Source organism: Hipposideros armiger, unplaced genomic scaffold (genome assembly GCF_001890085.2).
Source record: "Hipposideros armiger isolate ML-2016 unplaced genomic scaffold, ASM189008v1 scaffold_48, whole genome shotgun sequence".
In the NCBI taxonomy this organism is placed as follows: Eukaryota; Metazoa; Chordata; class Mammalia; order Chiroptera; family Hipposideridae; genus Hipposideros; species Hipposideros armiger.
In genome coordinates, this window is record NW_017731398.1 from 4437122 (window position 1) to 4463502 (window position 26381).

General features: G+C 42.2%; 1 protein-coding gene across 1 annotated transcript in view; it reads right to left on the reverse strand.

The window, feature by feature from the left end:
• Positions 1–26381, reverse strand: part of IREB2 (iron responsive element binding protein 2) — a 42051-nt gene that overhangs the window by 14409 nt on the left and 1261 nt on the right. The window contains exons 2-11 of the mRNA XM_019640212.1: positions 26080–26169; positions 13914–14079; positions 11960–12097; positions 10820–11038; positions 8254–8323; positions 7590–7773; positions 6721–6860; positions 4556–4727; positions 2593–2693; positions 1201–1317 (exon numbers count right to left, since the gene is read on the reverse strand). Of these exons, the coding sequence (XP_019495757.1) occupies positions 1201–1317; positions 2593–2693; positions 4556–4727; positions 6721–6860; positions 7590–7773; positions 8254–8323; positions 10820–11038; positions 11960–12097; positions 13914–14079; positions 26080–26169 (1397 nt within the window). The remainder of the gene's footprint in view (positions 1–1200; positions 1318–2592; positions 2694–4555; positions 4728–6720; positions 6861–7589; positions 7774–8253; positions 8324–10819; positions 11039–11959; positions 12098–13913; positions 14080–26079; positions 26170–26381) is intronic.

Below are 26381 nucleotides of genomic sequence, written 5' to 3' on the forward strand. Positions count from 1 at the left end.
ATAAAAAAAATCTAAAAGAAAAAAAAAAAAGAAATTTTAAACAGTAAGTATTAGAGTTGATTGAAGCTTATTTTTTTCATTGAAGCTCATTTAAAAAAAAAAAAAAAAAAAAAAAAAAAAAAAAAAAAAAGAATGACCCTGAAGATTTGCATCAAGCGATTGTGTGCGTGTGTTGTGTGTGTGTAGAACACACGAAGCAAGAATGGCTGGAACTGGTGACTGCTGAAGGGAGGAGGTACATGGGAATTCAGTATACTGTTCTATTCCCATGCAAGCCAGACCTTTTCATAATAAAAAAAGTCAAGAAATTATCAAAATAAAAGCTCTGAAAAGAAAGCCAGCTATGGGCCAGCCGAGTGGCGTGTTGGTTAAGAGTTGGCTTGGGATGCCAGTTCTGAGCAGCAGGGCCCTGGTTCGGATCCCACATGAGGGCCAGTGATGCTGTGTCCTCTACAGCTAAGATGGTGAACAACAGCTCGATCTGGAGCTGGGCTGCCCTGAGTCACCAGTGACAGCGTAGGCTGCAGTGGAGCTGCAGTGGGCTGCCTTATGCTACCGTGAGCTGCCGGCAGCTGGTGTGAGCTGCCACGAGCTGCCATGAGCAGCCGTCCAATGCTCAGCGACCGATCTGCCTCACCTGGGAAGAGTGCAATGATAATACCAACATGGGCCAGTGAAGCAACATCCTCCACAATTAGACTGAAGAACAAAAGGACAGCAACTTGTCTGTTCCCCTCCCCCAATTCCCCAATAAAATCTTTTAAAAAAAAAGGCAGCTACTAGTCCTCAGAAGATAGCAAGTGACAGGACTGAGGCGGTGCTGCTCGGACAGGGGTCAGCCTGGGAAGTCACTGGGGTCTGGAGGAAGGCCGTCCAACAGAACTCTGTGCTGATGTGAACACTCGAGGTCTGTATGGAGCCATAGCCACAGGGAGTCTTCAGCTCCTGTGACTCAGAAACTAAAATTTTCACCTTAAGTTTAATTAATTTAAGCTTTAAAATGAAGACACAATCGACCTGTTCCTCACAGAGAACCTGGGAAGAAGCTCATCCAAGGACCTGCACTCGAGACAGAGGAAGAGGGGCCGCTGGTGTGCACCCAACAGAAAGATGGCACGTGCCAAGCTCCAGGGCCACCCTGCTGGTCCTCCCCCCTTAGTGGTGCTAAGCCCTACTGCAAGAAGGCAGTAGGGAACCTACCTTCTCACTTAAGCAAGCTTGGAAGTCACTCTTCATATCTGTCACAGCAACCCTATCCTGCGGTCTTTTTGGACCACTGACAGATGGAACTATTGAATTCAGGTTAATCTGGATCACCTAGGACATAAGAGGAAGGAGAGGAAAAGGAGTCAGGATTCATAAAGACAGGTTGCAATTCCAGCACGAGTTTCTGAGGCAGATTGAGAATATTTATACATGGGTTTGATGGATTTCAGTTTTATTTCTTAATCTGGTCAGGTTTTTTAATAGGCAAATTTATTCCGTTTTACTATACCACCCAAATATTTCCATTTAATTCCCTTATTCTTTCCCTGTGTCTTATTTTTAATGTGGACAAAGCACTAGATTCAATAAACAGAGCTGAAAGCAACACGAAAATGATCAGAGAAGTTAAAAGATTTGCCCAAAGTATCATACACGTTCAGTTCCTGTGGGTTCTATGCTGGCCTTCAATATTCCTATTCATGTATTCACCCAACGTGTTTACTGAGTATATACTAGGTCCAGGCACTGGGAATACTGTGGCAAACAGAGCAGAACAAGTTCCTATCCTCACCGAGCTCACCTGTTTTCTGGTTGGGGAGAGGCAGGACAACAAGTATATAAAATAATAGATAATGTCAGGTCAGCATACATGCTATAAAAAAATAAAGCTGGCTGAGAAAATGTATTTCTCAACAAAAAATAGCTTAACAGTTGACCAGACCTATGATGGCACCAACCTGTTTTAGACCCTGACACACTCCTAGAAAATGAATCTTATTAAGACTTTCCTGAATGTGCATTCTACCTACTTCAATATAAATTTCTAACAGACAAATGTTTGCTTTGGTTGTTAAAGATCTTTAACATTTAGACCACATAACCATATATCCCTTTCACAAGTGTATTTTTACAAAATATAGACATTAACCAGATGCAGACATCATTAAAATTGGTATTTTGGGAGGATATTACAGTACTCTTATTATAAAGTAATAAAAAACTAGAATGGTTAATTTTATGTTTCAAATATTAAAAAATTAGACTTGATAAAATGTCATAAAATTCGCTGTAATAGAAATCTATGGAAAATGAATAAAATCAAAGCAGGGTCATAAATAACATTTGTTAAATAATAATAATAATAATAGTTATCATTTATTGAGCACTTACTATGTGCCAGAAACTGTTCTAATGATTTTGTACTTAATCTCTTAAAAATACTATGAGGTAGATTATCTTTATATTTTAGAGATAAGAAATCTGTGGAGGAAGGCTAAATAAACTGCCCAGGACTGTGTAGCTAATAAATCTCAGGGCCGGGACTCAAACCCAGGTTCTCAGACTCCAGAATTTCACCCACTACCAGGTGGGTTATTCTATACATACCTGGGAGTATTCAGGTTCTCCTGAATTATTCTCATCATTTCGAAACAATTTCACAGCTTTAAGGTATGTTTCCATTGTCTCGAGTTTGGCTTTGTCAAAACCTAAAAGGAAGATGAACAAAAATCCAGTAAGGAATTTTGAAATCTTCAGGGATTAAGAACGCTGAATTTCAATGGTGGGCAAGAAACAAATATTACAAGTTACTAAGTACTCAGGATCGATTTCTTTACAAGTTAGTACTTGATCATATTCTCAACAGTAGTAAAAATTTTACCCTCCAGGAAAAACTCTATAAACTACATAGCAGCCCCACCTTTAAAAGTTATTCAATCACAGACAATATCAGAAATACTGAGTCAGTTCTACAAAACTTACAAAAAAGTTTGCAAAAGAAAAACCAATCATAAAATTAAACATATTAATAAATTACTACGCCCCCATGAAGAGTAAATTCATTATTTTCCCTGAACAAGCAACATCAATAAAGTCAGAATGAAAGATTCAAGTAAATGAAAGTTAAAACAGTTGCACAGAGCAGAAAGATAAAGAGATCTAACAAGATCTTCAGAAATTAAAAGAATTTATTGGGTTGTCAGAAAAGTCATGACGTCTTTTTTCCGTGTTTTTTGTGCAAAAATGTGTCATGACTTTTCTGACAACCCAATAGATGTTAACAATGAAAATTTCCCATGTGACACTGGGCACATATCTATAAGCCTGATGGCAAGTAAATGACAGTGGCAGGCTATATCTTCCCATGATTGCCACAGCAATACACACCCAAAGTTACAGCATGAGTGACATTCCTGTCAAGAGGCAGAACCTATGTTCACTCTCCTGAGCCTGAGCAGTGTGCTTTCTGGCTGGCGGGGGCGCTCTCTCTCTCTCAGGTTCCCTGGAGAAAGCATGGTGGGGTTAAGGCTGACGGCCCCCTGTGGAGTCCCCAGGGGACAGCCAGCACTCACTGCCAGAGGTGCATGCAAGTGAGAAGCCTTCAGGACTCTTGACCTGGCTTTCAAGTCTCGCCGCTGAGACCCCAGAAACCACAAAGCAGAGACAAGCAGTCCGAGCTGTGCCCTGGTGAGTTACTGACCCACTGAAGCCACGTGGCAATAAATAATTACTGCCCTTTTAAGCCATTATGTTTTAGGATAACCTGTCACACAGTAATGGATCATTAATGCAGTAACTCATTTTAATATGCAAATGAAGCACCTCTAACGTTTCTCTCTTGAATGTTCTACAGCCGATACCCAGATTAGACAAAGCTTTGTTCTATGAGGACTGTCCCTCGAAGGTTCCAAATGACCAAGCATCAATTTTGCTATTTGGCTTATAAAATTATAACACTGCTCCAAACTGGAGAATGCTAAAATATGTTCTCAAAATACATCTTTGATTACAGCAATGATCTCTTAAAAAATAGGAAATGCATCAAATCAAAAAGAGATTCTACTTTTTAAATGGGGCCTTACGATAAATCTACACATTCTGGTTTTGCAGGTAGTTGTTTTAAATTAAATGGCAGTCAAGAGAAGGCGGGCCAAAGTTCCCAGTTAATCAAGCTACAAAAAAGATTGGAACCTGTAACCCTCTTCTGCTTTTCACAAAATTATATGCTTCCAGCTCTTTAGCTAGAGCACCGGTTCTCGGCCTCTTCTGTCTGGATGTGGACGTGCTCCACCTCTGACCCCTGCGCAGAGCAGGTCTCCATGACCATGGGGAGAGTGAGGGGAGGGTGAGCAGTTTGAGTGATTCCTTCAGGCTGCTGTCAGTGGGTCAAAGGGCACTAGGGCTTGAGAGCACGACACTTGTTAAGTCATCTGATGCAGTTTACTTAAAAGCCGCAGTTTCAGAAGAAGATGATTTCATGAATATTAAGTAACAAGGCAGGGATTTATTATAAAGTATTTCAGACACGATGGAAACATAACACACACCTAATGAGCTTCTGTCTTCTTACCTGTATGTCCTAAATGTTTTAATGTCACATTGTCAACAGGGAAAAAGCTGAGGATAGCACCATATTCTGGACACATGTTTGCTATTGTAGTTCGATCCACTACAGATAACTGTGAAACTCCACTTCCAAAAAACTCCACAAACTTCCCAGCCACTCCTGCTTGCCTGAGGTGCTATAGAAAGGGATACACAGAAACACACACAAAATTAGCAGTAAGATTAGCACAGATTCTCTGAAAGCTAAACAATCTAGTGTTTTAGCCACCGCTAGTGAGAGTGAAGGTAAGAAACATCACCGTGCTGTGGTTTTGCAGGCCTTTTAAGATAAACAGTCAACAGAAGATAGGCTCAGTGTCACTGCGAGGCAGGGCAGAAAAGGTCTGCACATTCAAGCTCAAAGTGGCTGAGGTTCCCATTTTAACATTTCTGAAATCGGGGTACAGCTTAGACGCAATGGTGTGTTGTTAGCTAACAATCCTTTTTCTCAGCAGTACACAAAATAATGGTGCTTGAAACCACTGATGGCATCTTAGATTTAATGAAATACTAGTTCACTGATCAAACTGTGCATTTAAATAAAAAATTATACACTGGCTATAAAATTCTTCCAAGTCCAGCTAATGGTCCAAATTATTTATAGCAAAATTAATTATAGGTAAATTCCATTTGATAGGATTTAACATGTGGCTGCAAACTTAAATCCTTCTAAAATCATTTTTCTTACTACCAATAACTAAAAGAGCTGCTCACCTTTTCTAAATTGTAAAATGGTCTCAGATTAGTGTAGAGAGCGAGCCTAGGGAGGTGACTAAGAATGAAACAACCTTCAGCCTGTGAATAACGCTGAGTCCCGTACACAGAGGTGCACGGCATCACTTATTTCCAAACTCTTTTTTACAGACATAGACACTCAAGCCTGAGTAAGATGTCTCCTTATATTCACAGGTATGTTTTTGAGGATGAAGAATACAGATTAGATAGACCAAGCTCTGCTTTCACAAAACTAATGAGGGACCACAATATACATTTTGAAAAACAATACACGATTAATCCTACAAAGATCACTAATACAACAGGAACTCAAATATAATATTCAATAAAGGCATGAATTCATATGTTGAATTTTTGTATCAATAAATCAAAATGTCAAAAATTGACATGTTAACATTTAAAAAATATATATATAGCCAGAGGGGTCTAAAAAGCAGCATTCATTTTCTGGACATCTGAAGGAAAGAATTGATTTCTCTAAAAACATAATGGGATGCTCCTTTTCCTTTAGGAATAATGCTTTAATTCTCAATTTCACTTCTTCCATCTTCTAGACCCGTAAAAGGAATCAATCATTTCTGTAAGATGTCAAATATTTTTCTAATCAGGGAAGAAGGATCAATACTACATTTTCTTTCCCTGCGGAGTAGCCTGAAAGCCTTCAGACAACAACCTAAAGGGAAATGCTGAGACCCTGGGATCCTACTGGGATTACACGGGGAACACACGACTTGATTGGTAAAATGAAGCTTGAGACACCAAATTTAGGACGGGGCGTTACAAACGGCATCACTAGGAAACCTACACTCCTTGCACTGAACATGTGCAGCAGCCAGTATTTTAAAAACTCAACAGAAAAATATATTATAAATAAATGTCAGAACAGCCAATAGAAAAAACCTGACACTATATTTCTACAGTTCAAATTTTTTGAAGTATTACCTAGTAGAGTAATAGTTTCTAAAGGGTAAGTGATTCAATTAAGTATTAAAGATTAGACTTTTCCTAAATACAGTTTCATTCATGTTGCCAACAAGTCACTTACTGAGGCAATAAGGCCAAAGGGTTAAGAGCATGGACTCAAGAGCTGACCGCCTGGGTTCCAGTGCTTGTCCTACCACTTACTGTTCAGCCCAGTGCCTCTAGGTACGGCATTCAGCCTCACTGTGTGTTTCCTCAGAACTGAAATGAAGAGGTGAGAACAGCACCGATCTCCCTGGCTGGTAATGAGGGATCGATGGGGTAACGTGTCCACTGAACAATGACACAACTGTCTTGTACTTCCCAGAACAAAGCAGGTGTATGTGTTTGCTATTACTACTAGGCTGGAAGGACTGCTGAGGAGGCTCATGGAGCCTCCCACCCGCTACGTCATGCAGCCGCGCTCTAACGTACCTTTGTGATGCCAAGAACAACATCTATGGATGTAACAAAAGCGTTTGATGAGCCAGTTAACTCACATCCAACCACCTCCGGTAAAGTCAGAGAAACAGGCAGCCCAAGCATAACTGATTCTGTCTCAATGCCTCCAACCCCTACAAAGAAAAGACAGGCACATCAGCATGTAAAGGTGATGGCATCCTGGTAAGGTCAGGGTGTTTCATGAGCTCGTCTTACACAGTCCGCATACAGAGCTGTGGACATAGCGCCCGAGTCTTCTCACAAGAACTCCACTGACATGGTTAAAAACCTGGATACTGACCTCTGTATTAAATTGAGTAAACACTTAGTATTTATTATGCCAAGTACTGGACTATGCTCCAGATACGGTACGCACAGAAAACAGCTTAGCCCAAGGGCAAAGACACAGTCATCACAACCAACGGCCTGTGTAAGAGTCATGACGGCCAGCGGAACAGCCTCAGCAGAGCCGGACAAGTGAGAGCACAGCCCACTCGGGATAAAAAACCAGTCTTCAAGACTCTGTGACCTAAGGCCAAAGAGGCACCAGTTGTGAGGGGCTTTATACACTAAAATGCAAAGGAACTTGGGTTTATAACAGAGGCCAGGAGAAGCCACTGAGGTCTTTACCTGAAGAGTAACCACGTCACCTTCACAGATGTCCTTCAGCCTCACTCTAACCACCACCCACAGCGGTGCTGTGCTGTGTTGGGAGCTGGGCAAATGCCACCAATTCTCTTACACCACACTGTCCGCAAACACGGTTTATTTTGTTATTGCTACAGTAGATGCAAGAGCCTCGGAGGCTATAGATATTCCTTTATGATGTCCCCGCTGTCCCCTGCATTCTGGCATTTACTTACCCCACCCCAGGATCCCCAGGCCGTTCACCATGGTCACGTGAGAATCCGTGCCAACGACACTGTCTGGAAAGAGGAGGTCCTTATCTTCAGAAACCACCCTGGACAAATACTCCAAGTTGACTTGATGAGCCATTCCAGTTCCGGGCGGGATTACAGCCACATTCTTAAACACTCTTGAACTCCACTATGTTTTGTGTAAATTTAAGAAATCCAAGTGTTAGTAAATTATATGAATGTGTGCTCACTGTCAAGATATAAATATTGACACTAAAAATATTTTACCAATGTTCAGTCCAAATTTATAGTACATGCTTAAAAATAAATATGCAGACACTAAACCTAAACAAATTATTTTGTAGATTATTACATCAAAATTAAGTCAAAGAAAAATATTCCAATAGTCCAGAGAAATGATAGTTTCCAACTGTGTCCCCAGGAGCCACAGGGGTGGGGAGAAGGAAAGGCCCTCCCAGCTCACCTTAACTACAGCCTCTGTTTTTCCCTTTCCCTACACCCTGGCAATTCCAGTTACGCTGTATGTGAAAGAACAAAGGGCTCTGCTGCTACGAAGTGTTTAAAAACTACTGGTCTAACGATATTAAAAAACGTTCCTATCAATATTTTATAAATTTCAATATAAAAATTTCCCTCAAATCATTTCTACCTTGAAAAATTGAAGTCTCTCTCGATTTCTGCCGAATTCTACTTCTTGATTTTTTAACACTGTTTCAGGTCTAAAAGGAAGAAGAGCCAGTGTTAAATGTACATTTTACAGAAACGACATGCCTTGTTTCCAAGTCTTCATTCTTATACACACACATATTTTTTAAATTCACGGAACAGCAATTTACCAGACTTCTCAGAATCAGTTATTTTCTTTCAACAAGGAAGTTCTGCTTTGAGTAACACACTAGAAAACAATTACCAGGACTTACTAGTTTACTGGGTATATTAAAACCAGGTCCACACCAGGGTACCAAACTGTACTTAACATGCCTTACTCTGAGATTTGACTAAAAGCATATTAAAAATAACATGGTAAGTTTTGTTGGATTTCCCACCTCAAGAAAAAAGGAGGGCAGTAGCTTATTCAACAATAAGCACGGGGCCGGCCGAGTAGCTCAGTTGTTTAAGAGCTCGCTAAAGAGTTTGAGCTCTGAGCAACAGCGGTTCGATTCCCGGCCCGAGCTGAGCAGCCACTGAGCTGCCAACAGGTGGCAGGATGGCTCAGCTTAAAAATAAATAAATAAATAATAAGCACGTACATTTCCACCTACTTGGCCCTTGCGCCAGCTAAACTAGAAGAGAGACATTGGTTATCTCTGCATAGCAATATCATTTTATAGTTTAAAAAGAGCTTTTGGCCAAAATCTTGTATTCACCTCACCCAAAATGGAAGGGTCTATTTTATCTACTAAGTAGCAGTTTACTTTATATGGATTGTAAGTATATTCATGCATTAAATTAATAGATAAAAACAATCTCGAAACAGTAAACACAGATCCATTTTTAGGAAGCTATTTTTATCTAACGGATAGTTAAAAAAATGATTACTAACAGTTTTAAGTTGTTTATTTTGCCTGCCAACTGGTGATTAAGTGTTGACTAGAATATCAATACAACTTAAATTATACATGTCCTCTGGGGGCCACATAATTCCAGTTGCTTAACTGTCAACTTTTTTTTAAACAAAGGCTACTTGAATAATTCATTGCTGAGTGGTCATGTGAAGCCACAGCACCTCTTAGTGAGACTTTTTTCTCAGGACCTCAGGGATCACTGCTTTCCAGAGCCACCACAATTACTTCACCTCCCACACACAGCATGTGCGCTGTAAAGTGCCAGACACACATCTTAGCTCACGACCTGACTGCCAACTGGGCAGTGATTTCAAGTGCCAAATGCATGCTCTCCACTTTCTACCCCTCTATTTCTTGTTAACGTTTATAATTAATACTTCATTGATGCATTAATAGCACACACGAGAGTTATTATTTTTATACAGCCTGGGCCTACAACATAACCCATCTTACTACTTTATAATTTAGAGTCAAAACAGAAGGAAAATGTTACACCAAACTGGATGTTTAAAAATAAAATCATATCATCTTAGCACTTCCTACTCTGTCAATTATAAAAGACAACCAAGAAAATCAATGATTTTTTAATCAATAAATCCTTTTCAGGAAATGAGTTTCTGTGTAAGAGATGTCAATCTCAAAAGTCAATATGCCTCTAACAATCAGGACAACCAGGTATCAGGAATAGGAGTTAATACATAAAACTGTCATAATTTGATGGCAAGACCCACAAATTGTATTGGATTCTTAGAAAGGAAGAACACATGAGGTTACTATAACCTGAGGCTTTATAGAAATAGAGCCAAAAACTGTAGAACTAGACAGAACTCAAAAGATCTACTTTAGGAACAAATGAAATAACGTATTATGTGGCACACAGGATGAAATATGTGTGGATACTATTCTTAGCTATTCTAAATCTTAAATGTGTTAAATTCTAACTTTAAAAACTTTAAATCATGTTTTATTCAATTAAAAAATGGGGGGGCAGTCTATTAACAATGCGATAAACAACTTAACAGGAGAAGAAAACTTTGGAAACTTTACAACATATAAAAATTAAAGTCATAGAACTCTTTCTTATTTTGAAAAATTACCTATTAGGAAATTGAACCAACTCCTAAGACCAGGGTTCTTTCTAGGCAGGCTTATTTTTTCCCATGGTACCACATAGGCCATCAGTTATCTAACAAGGCTCATTAAGGTTATAACGTATGATAATTGATTATATTAATAGAGAATTCTTAACACAGTAAAAAATAATTTAAAAATCTCCTAGAAGGAAAAAAAAAGCTAGAAATATAAATAGGGAATTCACAAAAGAAATATGAGTAATGAGGACATGAACGGTACAAATTCATTAAAATAAGAAATTCAGTTTAAGATGTGATACCATTTTTCTTCATCAGTCAGAAAAATTAAGTATATTTACAGAAAAACCTGAAGTTTCCTTCCTAAGGAACAGAAATCAATGTGGGTATTTCAGACCCCCACTGTAATGAACTCTGCTTCTGTCAGGACCACAGGCACGATGGGCTCCTGCACAGTAAGTGTGACGGCACTGCCGCAGGAGTTGCAGATGGGGGGGGGACAGTGTGATTTCCCTGACTGCAAACAATCTGGCTGGTACAGAAAAAAACAGTCTCATACTCAGGCACTGGTTGCAGATGAAAAGGACACAGAATGGGTGTGTTCTCGATCTGTGAGGACGATTTTCCTGAGCTGCGGCCTAGTTCTCCAGAGTCACAGGATCCACGGCAGGCAGTCTGGCCTCTGCAGGGGAGCTTCCTCGGCTGCACTTTAAGTGGAGAGAGCTTTCCTGCTCTCTGCGGGTCACCTCCTCCAGGGTTTGGAGCATTCTGTATTGCACTATCATTCCAAAAAACAACACAAGACCAGTTAAAAGTGACAGACTTAGCTCTTCCAAAAACACACACTATGTGGAAGTAAGTGAATGTTGTTAAACATTACCATACCATTTAACTCGGGTTTCAAAAGCAAATCTCAGGTTTTGCTTTTGAAAAAAAAACCAGGTAATTTAAATTTATGGAGATGAAAACATAATTCTAAGTGCCCAATAAAATCATACACTTCTTAACACCTTCAATAATTGAAGCTGCAAGTACTGATACAGATTTATGTAACAACTTAAAAGGAGCTCAGAGTCATAGTTTTAAGTTTTAATCCGGAGGGTAAATGCTCTTATGAGTTATGATGAATCGTATCTAATCCCAACACTCCAGGGAACATAAAAAAAAGTGGAGCAATGACAACAGAATCATGTCTTCTCTGGTTTGACCTTGGTCAAACAGATCTTCTAAATCTCAGAAATTTACTTCAGTGGGAAGAAAGCAGCTCTAGTGAGCTCAGTGTTTCCTTTTTGTTGTTTTATTTTTGAGCTCAGTGTTTGCAATCACTGATTCATTAAAGTCATTCATGGCTCACGTTTAGATTCTCTCTGAAAGAGAAGTAGGCTAATAAACAAAAAGGAAATTAAGACTGAATTCAGACAGTCACTCCAAAAAGCAGGTTCTAGGCTTATACATTTCTATAAAAAATGGTAGCAGAAATACTATACAAACATAAAATTAATTTTAAATTCAAACTAAGTAAAAAAAATTTCACCAATAAACTTTCCACCAGTTTTTCTTTTTCCATATTACTCAATACTAAACATAGGCTATTTTACTCTGCATAAATTAGCTCTACTTCCTTTCCTCTATCATACACTTCCAGTGGGTTGGTTGTCAGCTTGCGTGGCTGTCTTTACTAATATCTGTATTAAAGTACCATTTATTGAAGTCAATCTGTAAAGAATGGTCAACCGTGAGATCTGTCGGACAGGCAGGATGGACTTTCTTAGGATCGCCTCCAAGCGTTTTCACTGCCTCCCTCATAGCAGCAAAATCCACCATTGCCGGTATTCCACTGAAAAATATAAAATGATCAAATTGTAGTTCTAATTGTTCTTTTACATATGCTCAAATTAAGAATATGCGGGCCAGCCGAGTGGCGTGTTGGTTAAGAGTTGGCTTGAGACGCCAGCTCTGAGCAGCAGGACCATGGTTCCAATCCCACATGAGGGCCAGTGACACTGCACTCTACAGCTAAGATGGTGAACAACAGCTCGACCTGGAGCTGGGCTGCCGTGAGTCGCTGGTGACTGCGTAGGTTGCAGTGGGGCTGGCCAGCAGCCGCCGTGAGTGACCATCCAATGGCCGGTGAGTGACTGCCTCAGCCGGGAAGAGCGCAATAATAATACCAACATGGGTCAGTGAAGTGACATCCTCCACAACTAGACAGAAGAACAGAAGGACAGTAACTTGTCTGTTCCCCTCCCCCAATTCCTCAATAAAATATTTTTTAAAAAATTATGAATATGCAGTTATTCATTTTTATATTTTAAAAGTACCCTTTTTAAGTTTGCATTCATGTTTGATAATGTACTTGTTATCCACTGTCTGATGTGTCCTGAGATATGAAAATTACAGATATTGAGAATTACATTAAATATTGGGCTGTCGGAAAAGTCATGACATAGTTTTGCAACGAAAAACAGAAAAAATACATCATGACTTTTCCGACAACCCAGTATTATGAGAACTTGGGTGCTCGGGGGTAGATGTGCCAAAAGTCACACGGGATGATTTTCAAAGTCATAAGAGAACTTCAGGGGAACTGCCTATGGAATTCTTTCTCCTGCTTTCAATTTTACGATACCCTCTCTCTCTTTTCCCTAACTCCAGCCCCTTCCATCCCAGTGCCTTCCTGATACTCCAACGTTACCTGCTAAAATACACATATGTATCTGTTTCCAGCCAGCCGTGCAGCAGGCTTTTCCCAAATGCCTTCGTGTGCTAAACACCAATAGCACAGGCCAAAGAAGAGTGTGACTGCTCTCCAGGGGTTTCTAGGGGACAAGCAGTAATTAGGGTGACCCCGCAAACACAACGGCGGCAGTACACACAGGGCCCCCAGAACAATGGCCCGACCACACAAGGGTGAAGGGGACCCTCCTGTTTGTCTAGCTAACTCGTAAGCCTCCTTCAAAACTCAGCTCCAGGTTAACTTTTCAGGTGACTTCTCCCTGGACACCCAGGTCAGGCAAAGTCTCTCAGGTGGTGGAAACTGTGAGTTTTGGTCTAAATGTGATGGAAGCCACCTGGTCTAAGGAAACGGTATAGCCCTGATTACCATTTTCCTCTACTGGGAAAAGACTACAGGGTGCAAGTGCAGAGTCAGGGACGCCAGGCAGGGCACAATGACAGCTGTGGTCCAGGTAAGACAACAGGCTAAACCAGGTGACAGTGGCGCAGATGGTAAAGACCTGAAGCTGAAGAACTGGCTGAGACTGTGTGCAGGACAGGAGGGCTCAAGGTAAAGTCCCAGATTTTGTCTTAAACCAACAGGAGACTATAGTGCCATTTACTAGGATGTGAAAGATGTGGAGAGGAACAGTGAGGTGAGCACGGCAATCGAGGTTTGGGTATCTGAGGTCTGCAAAGTCTATTAGCTAGGCAGATACGGCAAGCAAGCAGTTAAGCAGAAGTAATTTTTGAATAAATGGTACGAGAAACAAGTGCCTAATTTTTAAAGAATTGCTTCAGTTTAGAAAGGGCAATTTTTAAAAATTCATAAGTTAATCTTCAAAATTAAAAAACAATGGAGCCAACCATCAGGGAATCTGAATTTTAAGGAGGGAACACTCTGAAATTCATTCATGCAAAAGAACCCTGTCACTCACGTAAAATCTTGAAGCAGAACACGGGCAGGGAAAAAGGGCACTTCGACATTGCTTTGTTTGGTTTTCCAGTCTAAAATGTTCATGACATCTTCCCTTTTCACGAAAAAGCCATCAAAATTTCGCACAGCAGCTTCCAACAGGACCCGTATTGAGTAAGGCAGGATATCTGAATCAAGAGAAAATATCACTATTAATAGGGAACAGTCACAACTACGTAAAGATTACAACAGCACAACGTTAGATGAAGACAGAGATGCACTGTTCTCTCCGTTTAAGAACATTTTCGTCTAGGAAACATGGACTTAAACCCATTCCTGCCGACACTGGGCTTCCACAAATCCGGCGTGCCTATATGCAAGCCAGGCCTGGATAAGCAGATAAAACCCTCACAAGAGCTGGCTGACCTGGGCACATGAAACTGACAAATACAAAGTCACATTCAGAGAGATAGAAAAACTGGAAAGCACTGAAAATCAAATTAAATACAGTAACGAAGACATCCCTATTGTGGCAAAAAATGGTTAAACTATGTAAAAGCTTGTAATAGACTTAAAAAATTTCCATAAAAAATGGTTGAAGTTTAAAAATAAATCAGGAAATCAGGGTGCTTAGGTGTGGGTAAAACTCATTTCATGAAAACTGTCATTCACTCTTGATAACCAGTTTTAGAATGCCATAAACAGGTTTCAGTATTTAAATTTTTTCCATCATAATAAATTCTCACAGCAGATACTGCCACATAAAAGTGCTTCCATCGGACTTAAAGCGAAGGTTGGGCAAACCATGGAAACCCACAATGGATCACGTGCAGCTGTTAGGGCAGAATACCACCGAGGGCCTGAGAGCAAGAGCAGCGCAAAGTGTCACAGTGCAGCCAGTCCAGCGAGAAAGGGAGCGAAAAATGCATGATGCATGTTTCAAACATTAAATATATGAAAATATGCACTTTTCCCACAGAAAGAACAATGAGAGGGTAAACTGAAAATCCTAGTCTACACCCCATACAGCATTTGGGCTGGGCTTCCCTGGCAGGACAGGTATTAAGGACCAAAAGATTCAGGCGCTGGTACTGATTTTCTAATTCTGAAACTGTCGTTCATATATGCACGCACACACATATACATACATATGTGTGTGTGTGCGTGTGTGGAGAGAGAGAGAGAGAGAGAGAGAGAGAGGGAGAAAACAGCAAAAAGTACTTCTGTTACTGGAGCTGAGAACCAGGATTTCCAAGAGGAACTAAGTACAAGTACAAAATCAGAGTAGCTAAGTTAAAAAACACATTTCAGTTGTAATCATACATACAAACGATTTTTTTCCCCCTTTCTTAAAAATATTTCCTGCTGTGTTCAGTGAAAACGCCCAAGATAATCCAACAGTAATAACCCTAAGAACTCAGCCTGCTGTCGCTAAATACTATTCCCCATTTTTAAAAAACCAGGGCCGGCCGAGTGGCTCAGTTGGTTAAGAGCTCGCTCAAGAATTTGAGCTCTGAGCAACAGCGGTTCAAGTCCCGGCCCGAGCTGAGCAGCCGCTGAGCTACCAACAGGTAGCAGGATGGCTCAGCTAAAAACAAACAAACAAACAAACAAACAAACAAAAAAAAACAGTTCCCTGGAGAAATGGCCAGTTCCATGCTCAGGAAAGGGTATGCATACAAATCCTGGACCATCTGTGTCAGAAACCAAGGAAGTTATCACAGACTAATGGGGACACTAACAGATCAATCCAAGCATCAAAATGAATAATGACTGCAATTCACTCAAATATATTGAGGACATAAATAGCCCTCAGTTCATAATGACTCAAAAAAAAAACAACCTTTCATCGATCACCAATGGAAATTGCTAGAACAACTCATTACCCTGAAAACTTACAAATAAAGAGGAGAAAAGTCAATCATTAATCCTCTCATTCCTGATTTCAAGTAAGGAAATAGTTCAGAGCAAGTTCCTCATTGTAGAAAAATTATAGCTAATAAATGTAGAAGAAACGACATGATTAAAAAAATCACCAATATGCAACATGTAATGAAATGATGGGTCTAGACCAGGGGTCGGCAAACTGCGGCTCGCAAACCACATGTGGCTCTTTGGATACGTTCCATCTCAAAAGTTTGCCGACCCCTGGAAGAGCCAATTCTGTCCCTCACAACAATTTAAAAATTACTCGAGAGCCATAAATATATTTTTACATAATCACCATTATGTGAATAATATCCTTTTTTAAAATTTTATAAATGAAACTATGATAGTTTTATTTCCATTTTCAATTTTACTTCAGTCACATGTACGTACCCAAACAGCCGCATGGGGTTCACGAGCCAGTTAGCTGACCCCTGGCGGCTCTTCCGTCTCAAAAGTTTGCTGACCCCTGATCTAGACAATGATCATAAGGGCATGCTGAAATCATCAGGTAATGTGGGAAAGGGGAACTTCTGACCAAGGGACCAAGCTGAGAACAACTACACCCATTTAGCGTCACCAAAAGTGGGAGGTCGTAGACATTTGCCTCCTGATAGCACCGGAAATATAAGCACCAACCATGAGGTGTTCTTGCAAAAACCCATATATACGTATGTAAGCCTGAGTGTAATCAAACACCTAGCCTAACTTCCAGTTAACAGGAAATACAAGGGACAGTAAAGTGAAACCACGAAGACGAAATCAGCCAAACCAGAATAAAGAACTGGTTTCTTCAACATGAATGACACGGAAAAAGGAGAGAGGAAGATTACCGATTTTTACAAGAGACTTCAGAGACCAAATGCTACGTGTGATCCTATCTGAACAAACCAACCGTAAGAACGTTTTTTTTTTGTTTTTTTTAAGATTTTATTGTGGAATTGGGGGAGGGAAACAACATTGGGAAATCGGGGAAGAGGAACAGACAAGTTGCTGTCCTTTTGTTCTTCAGTCTAGTTGTGGAGGACGTCGCTTCACTGGCCCATGTTGGTATTATCATTGCGCTCTTCCCGGGTGAGGCAGATCGGTCGCCGGCCATTGGACAGCCGCTCACCGCGGCTCACGGCAGCTCTCGCTGACTTCCGGTCACTCACGGTAGCTTATGGCAGCCCACTGCAGCAGGGGCTGCAGCCTACACCGTCGCCAGTGACTCACGGCAGCCCAGCTCCAAGTTGAGCTGTTGTTCACCATCTTAGCTGTAGAGAGCGCAGCGTCATTGGCCCTCATGTGGGATTGGAACCGGGGCCCTGCTGCTCAGAGCTGTCGTCCCAAGCCAACTCTTAACCAACACGCTACTTGGCCGGCCCAGGAATGTAGTTTTGAGACAACCAGAGAAATCTGAATATGGGTTGGGTTTTAGATCATATTAAGGAATGACTGTGAATTTGTTAGGTATAATAACAGGTTATGGTTTCTTTTCCTACATCAGAAATATATACTGAAAGGTTGGCTGAGTGGCGCGTTGGTTACGAGTTGGCTTGGGATGCCAACTCTGAGCAGCAGGGCTGGGGTTCGGATGTCACACGAGGGCCAGTGATGCTGCACCCTCTACAGCGAAGATGGTGAACAACAGCTCAATTGACCTGGAGCTGGGCTGCCTGAGTTGCCGGTGACGGCGACATAGGCTGCAGTGGGGCTAGCCGGCAGCAGGAGTGAGCTTTCATGAGCTGCCATGAGCCACTGTGAGCAGCCGTCCAACATTGGCCAGTGAAGTGACATCCTCCACAACTAGACTGAAGAACAAAAGGACAGCAACTTGTCTGTTCCCCTCCCCCAATTCCCCAATAAAACCTTAAAAAAAGAGAAATGTATACTGAAGTATATCTACAGGTTAAAAAATGGAGTATTTGAAACAAAGATTGGCAAAATGTTGATAACTGGCTGACAAATTCATTGTAAGTTTTTATACTATTCTCTCTCTGCCTTTATGCTTGGAAACTTCAACCCACATAAATGAAAGATTAATGGAGTTGCGAGTCAAGGGGATAAAGAACTCCATAGTCAGGTATACTAGGTGACTACAGGTGTGTCCTAGGAAAGGGGCTCAAGATGCTGTCTTTTCTCATGTAAAGAGGCAACACCAGCTACCTAACAGGGAGGGGTATGAAGAACACTTACCTCATCAGCTGTCTACATGTAAAACCCTCACACATATTATGACAAATAGTAGGTACTAATGAGTGTTAGTTTCCACTCTTACCTCAATCAGAAACATAATGAAGTCCCCCAAACCAAGAGGAAATACAGGGGGAATTCTTTATTTTTTTTTAAGCTTTATTGGGGAACAGCCATGGTCATTGGTTACACATTGTTTTCATGCTACAATGGCATAGTTGACACTTTTAGGGAGGACGCAGCTCAGAGTGGCCCATGCGGGGATCGAACTGGCAACCTTGGTGTTATCAGTACCATGCTCTAACCAACTGAGCTAACCGGTCACCCCACAAGGGAAATTTTTAAATAGAACATTTGGAAATAATAAGAAAGAAAATATCATAGAAGCAAATACATAAGATTAATTTTGTATTTTGTTAATTATTCTGGAAAAACCGTCTCAGGAGTAATTTTTGTTAAGAGTACTTTCATAAAAAGCATCTCATCAGATTTCTAGAAAAACAGGGTAACTTGGAAACATCAACAATTTCCTCCAGTCCCTCCTGAAACCGCTAAGGTAATAGCAAAGAAATAAAAAAGTTATGAACACACAGGAACAGACGGGGAGAAGCAAAACTAACAAAATTCTGGAAGACAGTGCACAGATAATTGGTAATGGACTGAGCAGAATAGAGAAAGTGGAACTAGGCATCCACAGAGAGAAGGGCCATCAGAGACAAAGACTAGAAATCAGGGTGCCTGGGATTTCGTAAGGGGGGTGAGAGAAGCGAGACAGCAAGGGAACCGTGCGTGCCTTCAGAGCTCCAGGGAAAAGAACTGCCACCTAGAAACCAGACACAAGCACACTGAATTCATCACGCGAGGGCTCAACACTTCCCTTTCCAGGCACCCTTTCTGAGGAAGCTACTGGAGGATATGTTCTATAAAACAAGAAGGTAAATGGAGAAGATGAGGAAAGCTGGGCCAAGCCTCACAGGGGAGGCAGAGGGCCTCGCAGGACGAGGGCTGCACCAGCTCCAGCACGGTCAGTCTCAGGTGGGGCGCTGCCAAGAGGGGGAAATCATAGACGGACTACCTGATCACACCAGGGGGAGTTCCGTTATTTTGGAGAGTTTGAAGATGAACTGGCAAGGGCATAGAAAACTAAGTAAACAAAAAAAGACAATTATTTATCCAGGAAACAATATGAAGTTGTAAGAGAAGATGCAACCATCTACCGCATGGACTGTCAGAGTATTTACAGTCATAACAATATAAACACTGAATGCCGACTTAACCAAAAATTGCCATAACTATACTAGGAAGAGGTACATGGGATGTACGCAGGAGAGAAGAAAAGCGCCAAATTCTCATTTTCCATATAAGAAAGTCAAGTCTAAAATCGAAAAATCGAGAAAGAGCTGTATAAGCAAGGCTATTTAACTGTATGGAGGAAACGACTGAAAGAAATAGCCAGAACTGAGAACAGCGTTCTCTGCAGGGAAGTCGGGGCAGGGCAGGGGGCTTCTGTTGTGCTGTAATCTTGGTGGTCTTACAGGTTTTTACCTCTATTGTGTGAGAGCTAATTGATAAATGAAAAAGCAATTATCACGTAAGAGTGCTATAAGAAAAAAGTGTTTTAACTGAACAGTTTGTCTTTCAGAAGCACTAAAGTTACAAAAGTTGTCTCAGTTGGTAACTACCAGAGGAAGTTACAAAGTTGCAAATACCCTTTCCCTCCCAAACAGCTGACTTACTTCTTTCCCTGGTAGGTGGCCTCCAGGCTAAGGGCAGTGACCCTCACCTCCTGGCTCTCACCTGACTTCCTACAATGAAGACCAGCTGTCTGTGTGGCCAATGGGGTATGTGTGATGGCCAAGGCTGGGATATAACGTATTTCGCAGCAGCCTTCCTCCCTGGATCCTCTCTGGGAGGCTAACAGCCTATTGTCATACAGGCCTCTGTGCTGACGGCATACACCGCCGGCCATGAGGCCATGCGAAGCAGGCCCTCCACCCCAGTCAGGCCTTCAGATGACTGCAGCCCAACTCCTGGACGCCATGACCTCAGGAGGCCCTGTACCACAGCTTCTCACCTCAGCCCTTCCCTAGTTCCCCACCCCCGAGCTAGGAGCAGTAACAGATGTGTACTACTGATGCAAACCACAGCTTTTGGTTTCATCTGTCATGCAGTGATAGAAAACCAATACAGTTCTCTTCCTCACGCTTTCCAGCATCTGTGGTTGTTACTCAGAGCTCCTGCTGCGAGTGCCCACCACCCGGCCATCACCTGGCCCCACCAATATCTGTCCTCTCAGTGCATGCCCTCACCATGCCTGGTCAAACCGGCAAACTTGTCTGCTATCTAGTGAGCTCGTGGGCTGAGCCATATCTCCTCCAATGAGGGCTGGAACCTTCTGCCTGAGCGCCCCCGGGCCTCCTCCAGCCCGACAACGCCATATGGCTCCCTTTACATCTTACAACCACAGGCCCCGGATCTGTGGCAGTGCCGTGCCTGGACCCCCAGTGGATGCCTGAAACCTCTGTCAGTACCGGGCCTTATGTATATTATGTTTTCTCCCATACGTACACAATTATGAGAAGGTTTAATTGTAAATTAGGCAATTTCATGCATAGAAGGTTCATCCTCACCCTGGATCTTAGCAACCTCAGCAAACGAATTTTTTTCTTTCCTTACTAAATTGAAAACTTTCACCTTTTCACATAAAGGAAGCACTTTATGGCTTATCTTTGGCATCTCCGAATTGCCAGCATCACTACTCTTGCGCTCTGGGACCATTATAAAATAAGGGTATAACCGAGATGGCTACTAGGTGACCAACGGGCAGGGAGCGTCTACAGCAAGGAGACACTGGACACAGGATGATTCACGTCCCCGGAGGAATGGAGGGGGACGGTGCAAAATTTCATCATGGTACTCAGAACGGTTCGCAACTTAAAACTTATGAATTATTTCTGGAATTTTCCATTTAATTTTTTTGAGCTGCAATTGACCACAGGTAACTGAAACTACGGAAAGAGAAACAGTGGATAAGGGGGCACTGCTGTTCCCGGCTCACAGCCAATAGTTATTGATAGTAAACTTCCCCTGTTCTACCTTCTGACTGAATTGAGACGGCTACAACACACTGAAGCACTGTCCTTACATAGTCTCCGTTTATGTCCCCATTGCTAAATGCGATGCTTTCTTTAGCACCACCATGCTGGCTTAGCCATCTTTCATTTGTCAGAAACAGGTGAGTACTCACTCAATAGATGTTAACTGAATGTGTCTTGTTGAGAGATTCATATGCACCAAGCAGGAAACTGGACACTGGACGGGATTCATTCCGCCTCTTGTAACCAGGAATGTCTAGAATTCTATGAATCCGGAAAGCTAATCTTCTAAGGACAGGTAATCAAAAGGACATGTGGGAACCAGGACAAGCTGGTAACCTAAAGCTGGAAAAGTATGGCCATTTGTGTTATCACACTTCTGAAATGAGCCGATAACAATAGATAATCTCTCGGTCAATTGTTCAGTGGAAGATCCAACAGGTGGTTCGGGCTCTGGAAAAAGACGCTGAGGTGGCTACTTCACACGGGGGAACCGGTGAGAGGCAGGCCCAGCCCCCCAAACTGGAGGCCCTGAGGCTGCCACCAAGACGAGGCAGCACGGCACTGAGAGCGCACGGGTCACAAACTGTCGGCCTGCTGATGTGTTGTTTGTTCTGCAGAGTTTTAACATTTTAAGTGCCAACATCGAAAAACCAGAAAATTTTCACATGAAAATCCAAATTTCTGGCTTAAGATAAACATCAGAGAATTTTACGGCACCAAGCCCACATTTGTGCTGGAACTGAGCACCACCTGCCCTTTCATTTTGCCACAATTCCAACCGGGGCCACTTCCCTTGTCTGTGCTGCCCGTACGGTCCTTGTCCACACGGGCTGGCAGCCCCCTGTGTTGCAGGATTTACAAGCAGAGGCTTCAGAACCGCACATTTCTCCTCTACCACTCAGCAGGCAATGGTACTTGGTAGTGGGACCTTGACCAGGTGGATGACAACAGAGCTTATCTTACAGAATGGATATAGCAGGTACTCAATAAATACTAGCATTTTATTACTGCTATTGTTAAGCTGGGAAACAGAATGGTATTAAGGGGGCAAAAGTACTGGTCTGAAATCAGAAGATATGAGTCTCAGACCAAATTCCTCACTTATAAGACATGGGACTTTTGGCAAATTACTTAGATTCTTACACTCATTTTCCTCATCTCTATAAAGTGCAGGTAAGACTATCTCCCTGCCCATCACAAAGCAATGCAGTGAAGACAAACAGATAATGTACAAAGGTCTTGTCATTGATAAAAAGTGGAAATTCCAGGTTTAAAGAGTCATGAAGAAATGGCCCACAGGAGAAATCGACATTAACAACTGGCTTTAGATAAGTCAGTCAGACAACACACTAGGCTGAGGAGCGGGCACTCTGCAGACCAGCCTAAAGCCCCAGGGCTTCTTCCCAGTCCAAACTCAGAGATGGGAGGGTACTGGGTCAGCCCCAGCTGGAGCAGCTACCGTGTAAACCCAAGAGCCCTGCTCAAGGCCAGGAGCCTGGAGAAAGGACAAGAAACCATCCTAGAAAGCCCTGTAACCCACCGGACTTGACTGCTTCTGTCTCCAACCAGCACCAGGATGGACGGACTGATTTCCAGTTAGGAAGGCTGACCTCTGCTTTTTAAAATGCCACAGAGAGTCTAAGAAGGCAGAAAAGGAGAAGAGATTCCTGCTAAGATTTTTTTTTCCACTCACTGACAAACAGAGCAGAGAAGGAGAAGAGTATCTGTCGTCAATGAAGGCACAGAAACCCTCTTCTCTTTCACTCCTGGTAAGCATGGAGCCTGGTGCTATCTGCTGCCATGGCATGCACAGTCCTAGGTATCCATTACCTCCCTGGCTGCACCGCTGAAGCAAGAGCCACTCAGTCCCCTGGCAGGTCAATGACCAACGGCCTGGGGAGAAAAAATACCCTGGGACAATGAGCTTCATCACTCAGGAATCTGCACTCAGGACACAAACTGAAGCAGAAGGGTGTTAAGGCTAAGCCAGGGGCTGAGGCTGCCATGTATATAAACTGGGCAGGCAGAGGCGGCTTGTCTGCAGCGAAGCAGAGGGAGCGGAACAGAGGAGGGGGGCAGAAATCTGAAGCCCAGTGAGAAAAAATAAAGAGCTTCCTCTCAGGTCCACTGCCCAATTTCTTAAGATCCAGCCACATTTCATTGGCCTGGGAGCTTTGTCAAACAACAAATCTTTCTTCACGTGAGCTAGTGGGTGTCTGCTCTTTGCTACCAGAAAGGCCTAACGTAGAACAGGATTTGTCAACAGAAGCAGAGTTAAAACCAACAGACCCTTGGACCAAATGTGGAGAAGTGGTGAATGGACAGTGTCAGGAAAGGTAATCCTTATAAAGTGACGTCTTGTGTGCAAACATCACAAGCTTACTGCTTCACTGCTTCCCAGCTCACAGTCCTTTCCAGAGTCCAAGAAAAAGACAAGATTAGAAAACTGGGACTCTTGTCCCTGTTCCAGCAAGGTAACTAGACCAGCAACAGGCACCTGACAAGCCCAGCAAAATAGGTTCATCCAGTAGGTGAAAGTAATCTAAAGGTACAGTCTGAACTGGCTGGTGAGCCAATCGTAACACAACAAGATGGCCTGCAAGCCTACACTGGGCACTGCCCAAAATGAGTAAGAAAAATGGGCTGTAGACAGGAGACTGGAGAGTAGACATTCAAAAAGAAACAGGGGTAAAGAGACCAGGCAGCCTTCAAGTGACACACAGGACAGCGTTTGGCTGAGCAATGCTGGTTCTCGCGAGGCCTGACTGTGCTTTCCTACTTTGTCTTTAAATGTCTGGAAACTGGAACATCTTCTCTATTTAAGTGCTGAGCTAAGTGAGTCTTTGTTCCTTATTCTTAAGAATAAAGACTGGAACAGAGAGAATACAGTCAGAGTATAAGAAGAAAAGGGTCTGGTAAGGGTGGAGGGCACAGCACACTTTCAATCCAGAAATTCTATGTAATGAGAAGCCTGCATCAAATTTTAAATATTACATACACAGCAGCTTTATTTATAAATAGGGTGATGGTGGTAACAACCAGGGTTTTAACCCCACAGAAATCAAAACCAAATTTCTGTTCCGAAGGCTCTGATATTTACAAGTGCTCATCACTGTACACATCAGGGCTATAAAAACCTGGTACCCTGGGAGGCACTCATGTACAGATGCGCGTGACAGATTATTTGCCAGAGATAATTTAGCTTTTACCTTATTAATCATCCTCTTTCAACGCACTCCTCAGTTGTTTAGATAGTTTCCAACTGATTTCCTCCATCTGGGAAACCACCTTCAAGCAGGCACATTTCCACAAATTGCCCACAGAAAGAACTTGCATGGGTTGGCCGAGTGGCGCGATGGTTAAGAACTGGCTTGGGATGCCAGAGGGCCCCAGTTCGGATCCCACATATGAGGACCAGTGACACTGCCCTCTACAGCTAAGATGCTGAACAACAGCTCAACCTGGAGCTGGGCTGCCATGAGTCGCCGGCGGCGACGGCTTAAGCTGCAGCCCCTGTTGGCAGTGGGTTGCCATGGGCTACCGTGTGTAGCCAGCAGCCAGCGTGAGCGGCCAGCAGCCGCAATGAGCGGCAGTCCAGAAGCCGGCGACTGATCTGCCTCACCCGGGAAGAGCACAATGATGGTGCCAACTTGGGCCAGTGAAGCAACGTCCTCCACAACTAGACTGAAGAACAAAACGACAGCAACTTGTCTGTTCCCCTTCCCCCAATTCCCCAGCTCTGTTCCCATCCCCCCAATTTCCCAATTAAAAAAAAAAAATCTTAAAAAAAAGAACTTGCATACTCAACTTAAACATCCTTACAGAGGCTCTTTTATTAAGCTATGGAATGTGGGTCAAGGAAGTTCCAGGTCAGAGTCACTGAATATTTGGGAGAAGCAAGGGGAAATAAAAACCCTTTCTTGTATAATATCAATTTAGCTTTTCTCCTTTTAAAGTTCATAGAAAATGATCATCAGTGAAGAGATAAAATAAATGTGGAGGAGGGCATGGGCACTAATGCAAATCGCTGCACATCGACAGGCAGGTGAAAGAAACTGCTTTCATTTGGGGAGCTGTGTGTTTTTAAATGGCAATGTGATTCTAAGATGGGGATCATCTGAGATACTCCAAAATATCTCACTCTTCTCCCATGTATGAGAAAATACTACTAGTGGCTGTCCTAAATATTCAAGTCCATCAAAATCTACAAGAAAATCACAAAAGCAATCTTCTTAATTAAATTAAATAAAGCAAGAAGGGGAAAAACACCAAGATAAAGAAAAGCTCCCTCCAAAACTGACTCCAATATATTTGTCATTTATCTTTTCAAGTAGTCTTTACTAAAAAGTCTGAAAATAATCACTCTTCCAAACAGGTCTTCCCTTCACTGGCCTGTGTGAGAAAGTCACTCAACGTTGTCAATAAAGTGAAGACTTCCATCCAATACCCTGGGGTTCAGCCAAGTTCACTCTTCTGAGACCTCAGTGAAAGGTATGACCCTGGTCAGGTGCTGCAAAGGTCTGCCACAGTGTTGGTGTACAGGCTCGAGCGAACTTCTTAACTAAATTACCCCAGTACCATGCCCAGTGCTGGAGAATAAATCAAATCAGAGGGTTTTCGGTGATTCCTGTTCAAAGGACGGCAATTCTAAAGAAATGTGGGAACTGTCCACTTGAAAAATTAAAAGGTACATTTAATAGCTGTAGAATATCATCAGGCTGTGTTTTTGTGTTTTAATTGCAGTAGTTTCTTTGGGGGGGAAAAATCATTGCTTAATTAAGATTTTTAAATGAGAAGTTAAGGTATGGGCTTACATCTTTCTCAAACACAAGTTGTCCCAAACAGAGTTTTAAAAATGTGAGAGATATGTGTAGGTGTACCTGTTACAACATGGTGAGAACAGATTTAAAATTTCTTCTGCTCAGTTTCACCAATGCATTTTTACTATCAGAAACTAAGAAAAAAACAAGAAAATTTAAGCAACATTACCATACTTGGTGCCTCCAAGCTTAGGTAGATTGAAGAACTTCTTATGTGAACTGTCATTTAATGTTTCAATAAGGTACTCAAAGGTGTCTCCTGGGGAAAAAAGAAAATACTTTCATTTAACAGTTACAAAGTATCTTATTCAAAGTAAAAATACCTGGAAGTCAGCTTTGTCCAACAGAATTTCCTGCAATGGTGGAAATATTCTCTATTTACACTGTCCAATAAGTTAGCCATTAGCCACACGTGACTACTGAGCATGTGAAATGTGGCTACAGCGGCTGAGGAACTTAATTTTTAATTTT